We start from the raw sequence: 4,245 nt of genomic DNA on the forward strand, positions 1-4,245 counted from the left end.
TTTTTTTTTTTTTTTTTTTTTGTGGTTGTTATTGTTTAGCAGGCCTAGGCCGGGTTTAAACCCACCAACCCCGGTGCATGCTAGCACGCTAACCACTGAACAACGGGTGCCAAGCCTAATGTTTGAACTCTTAAAGGCCACAGGCAGCAGGAAGGACAGCAGTTATGCAAACGTGCTGACACAGCCAGGGTGAGTATCTCCCAGAGTTTTCAGGTGCCCTGAACCCGTTTTCATTTTAATGGGTTTATGAGGTAAATCCAAGAGACGCAATATAAAGTCATGTCCTTACCTTTAAAATTCTCTCCAGTTGTAAACTCCTTTGTAAATGCTTTAAAATACTAAGGAAAAACACAGAACAAGTAAGAAGACTTGCGTGGTGTCTGTGCATACATTTAACATTTAGGGAATGAAATGATCATCATCCTAAAGAGACATGGAAAGCCCAGGAGCGATGACAAAACGCACGCTTCTGCGTGTCCCTGTGGACATCAGTCTCCCTATTGGCCTTGTGAGTGGGCTAAAGTTACTGCCACCCAAAGTTCTGGTGTCTACATTTCTGACCCAACAGGCAGAGCGGCAAGACAATCAACAGAGCTGAAGTCACACAGGATGACACCTCCCTGGACTCTCGGCAGGTATCAAGTGTGTGTCCTTAATGGTTAGCTGTGACAATATAAGATTTACACAGGGCATAAGGGACACAACAGGACACCTGTGAGCAAATGAAAAGGGTTCCTTTTTGTTTTTGAGACAGAGTCTCACTTTGTCACCCTCGGGAGAGTGCTGTGACATCTTAGCTAACAGCCTCTCAAGTAGCTGGGACTACAGGCACCCAGCACAACACCTGGCTATTTTTTTAAGAGATGGGGGTCTCATTCTGACTCAGGCTGATCTTGAACCTGACTCAGGCAATCCACCCACCTCGGCCCAAGTGCTAGGATTACAGGCATGAGCCACCATGCCAAGCAAAAAGGATTCTTACATGAAGTTAAAAACTTTCTTCATCAAGACATGTACATTAATGACAGTGAAAAGAGAGTTACTGACTGGGTGAAGATGTTCACAAATGAAAAAAAGTTTAGTATGGAGAATACACAAAGGACTTCTGTAAATCAATAAGAAAAGTACAAATGACCCACATGAAAAATGGGCAAAGCCTGGCCAGGTGCAGTGGCTCCAGCCTGTAATCCCAGCACTCTGAAAGGGTGAGGTGGGTGGATCATCTGAGCTCAGGAGTCAGAGACCAGCCTGAGAAAGAGCAAGACCCTGTCTCTACTAAAAATAGAAAAATTAACCAGGCGTTGTGGTGGCACCTATAGTCCCAGTTACTCAGGATGCTGAGGCAGGAGGATCGCTTGAGCCCAATAGTTTGAGGCTGTGGCACTCTAGCTCTGGTGACAGAAAGAGACTCTGTATCAAATAAAAGAAAAGAAAATAGGCAAATGACAGGCACAGACACTTTGCAGGCAGGGATGCCATGGCCAGAGACACAGGTGTGCTGACTGCCAGAGGTCACAGGGAAATGAAACCACCATGTATTTCCTGCCACCCCTTCCACGGAAAACAGAAAACCACCTGACGGCTCTGCTGTGGGATTGGGGGTGGCCCTGGGCTGCTGGGCCTACGTCTGGCTCTCCAGCCTAGCTGGAGCTCTTCCAGGGCTGGCAACATAGCAGCACTGCCCAGAGCACAGCAGCCTGGAGGAGCCTGCAGGACACCAACAGCTGGGGCACGGCTCCCTAGAGTGACACGGGCCACAGGTTCAGTGAGCCTTGCCAACACTCAAGCCCAAGGTAAGTCTGGGCATCAGCACAATACAACCCATGTGTGAAGAGGAAACAAAGTTGAGACTGGAGTCCATCCTGAGGGGCTCAAATGCTAAAGTGAGCTGAAGAGCTGACGCATGAGGCCCAGACAGGCCCTCAATGGGCACCACACCCCCAGCCCGGTGCCTGTCACCACAGCTAACCCAGTCACAGGGGAAACAGACACCTTGTCAGGAAACTACACCAAGCAGATAGCCGGGCTGAAAAGGTTTAGGGATCACGATGCTTCCTTAGGAGTGACCTCCCAAGGTGCCACACACAACTGGAGATCCCAGTGTCACTGTGGCACATTCCGTGCAGGCACGTGGCTGCTCACACCCACGACACACAGGCATACAGCACACATGTACACACGTGCACACGCTGAGCTCACAGCCAGCACCAGGGCCATGTTTCCTCTGCCCCCTAGTGGAAGAAACAGGCATACACTTGTAGGACGGACACTGTCCTAGGGCCACTGGGTGTACAAAGCACCTGCTCTACCCTCAGGGACTGCACATGTGTGCATATGCGTACGTGTGCAGGGTCTTCTGGAGAGAGACTCAGAATTATAAGGACCACTCCTGTGGGGGAGGCACTGGGCAGATGGGCCTCAGGCCAGAAGGCCAGTCCTCACATAGCCACCACCTCACACCTGCAGCTAGGCCTTTTCACGGTTCACCGCAGTGTGCACAACCAGGGGCCATGTGTATGGATGGACCATTCCACTGCAGACTTCTACAACCCAGGAGGGCGTGACAAAAACTAAGTTTCAGGGCCAGCAAGAGATGCTACAAAGCTACATTATAAATGTGGTGAGTATAATAGGGCTGTGTACATTGGACACTTAAAAAAATAGAATAAATGTGGTAAGTCTCAACTTGGAAGGAACCCAGGTGAGGGCCAGGCACCATCTATAGCTGGCTCACCCTGAAGGTAGGGTAGAAGTGGATGTCATAGGTGCGGCACACGTCCTGATTCTTCTCTTCTGCACAGTCCAAAGCAGCGACGCGGATGGCCATGGCCCAGTCTGAAAAGGAAGAGTATGACTTTCAGTGTAGTGGGCACAAGACCAAGCGACACCACCCTAGGAGACCGCAGCCAAGTCAGAAATAAGCCCACACGCCACATCCTGTCATCTGTTAGGCCCCTTCACGAGAGACAGAGCCGGGGCAGAGGAAAGAGGCCCCCAGCACCAGGACGCTGCCGCTGCGCCATGTTCTGCTGAGCCCTCAGATCACTCAGCAACATGGGAGGCTGCAGACTCTTAATTAAACAGCACCCTGATGGATGGAGGTGCTGACAGCAGACAGCGGCCTCTGGCCTTTTGTCAGAGACACCATGCCAGCACTCACAGGTTAATCAGACGTGGTCCCAGCTGCTCAGCTAGAACATGCCACGTCTCACTCCAGTGACAGCAGGCCCTCCCAGCGCCTGCCCGGGCCCCTACTGCTATCCTGAGACACTGCTCACAAGCCTGGAACTTGTGGGCCACTCTCAGGAGACAAAAAGGTGCAGTTTTTAATTTCTTTGCTATCTTTAAGTTTCTATTATGAAAAAATTCCAACATATAAATCAAGTAGAGATAAAAATAGAACCATCCCCACATGTCCCTCATCTCACTTATCAACAACCATCAGCTCACGGCTTGAATCCCCCACCACTTCCAGAATTATCTGAAGCAAATCTCAGACCGTGCTTGTTTCCTCCTGAAATGGAGCACTGGTCTCTAAGAGAGAAGTCTCTTTCTCCCACACAGCTGCACCGCCATTATCCCAGCAAACCACACACTCACTGTCCTCATAGAGCTAGTCAGGCCTGAGATTTTGCTAACTGTCTCATTTTCATCTAAAGTTTATTTGAATCGGATCACAGTGAGGCACTCACTGCCAGCTCCCCCACGCCACCCCACACACACTAGACACTGAGTTCCTCAGCCCTGCACTGCCTGTTCAGGATCAGGGGGCACAGCCCTGGCCTGGGCGTTCTGTCAGCTGGTATTCAGATCTAGACACATCTTTCTCCTTTGGGGACACTGTCTGCAGGGGGCATGATACCCCCCATTCCCCACCCCCGGGCCCATCTGCCTCCCTTAACCATCACAACTTCAGTGTGTTAGATCGCTAGGGCTGCAGCCAAACGGTGCATCTCACCGCTCCTCGCTTCTGTACGGAGACCTGCCCTCACGGCCACCAGCGGTAAGGTCCACACAGCGGGGCTCCAGTGTTAGTCTCCAGCACCAAAGTAACGGTTTGCCCAGCACCCTCCCAAGGTGCCCAGCCAGGTTTTCCTTTTAAAAGACCTGTGCCCTTGTTCCTGAATGTTAAAATCTTACTACCAATGATTAACACATACTCCACTCCTCGCTCTGCAGGGGTGTCTCCCAGCCCCTATCATTCCTTTATAAGAAGTTCAAATCGGCTCGGCGCCTGTGGCTCAA

The 4,245-nt window shown here is 50.9% G+C and overlaps 1 protein-coding gene across 1 annotated transcript in view; it reads right to left on the minus strand.

Moving 5' to 3' along the window:
- QSOX2 (quiescin sulfhydryl oxidase 2) overlaps window positions 1-2,884 on the minus strand; it is a 21,462-nt gene extending 18,578 nt beyond the window's left edge. Inside the window, exons 1-2 of the mRNA XM_012808177.2 lie at window positions 2,735-2,884; window positions 290-338 (exon numbers count right to left, since the gene is read on the minus strand). Coding sequence (XP_012663631.1) covers window positions 290-338; window positions 2,735-2,827 — 142 coding nt within the window. The 5' untranslated portion in view covers window positions 2,828-2,884. The remainder of the gene's footprint in view (window positions 1-289; window positions 339-2,734) is intronic.
- Between the last annotated feature and the right edge of the window lie 1,361 nt (window positions 2,885-4,245).

The sequence above is a fragment of the Otolemur garnettii genome, unplaced genomic scaffold (assembly GCF_000181295.1).
Source record: "Otolemur garnettii isolate 467f Iridium unplaced genomic scaffold, OtoGar3 scaffold00087, whole genome shotgun sequence".
Lineage (NCBI taxonomy): Eukaryota > Metazoa > Chordata > Mammalia > Primates > Galagidae > Otolemur > Otolemur garnettii.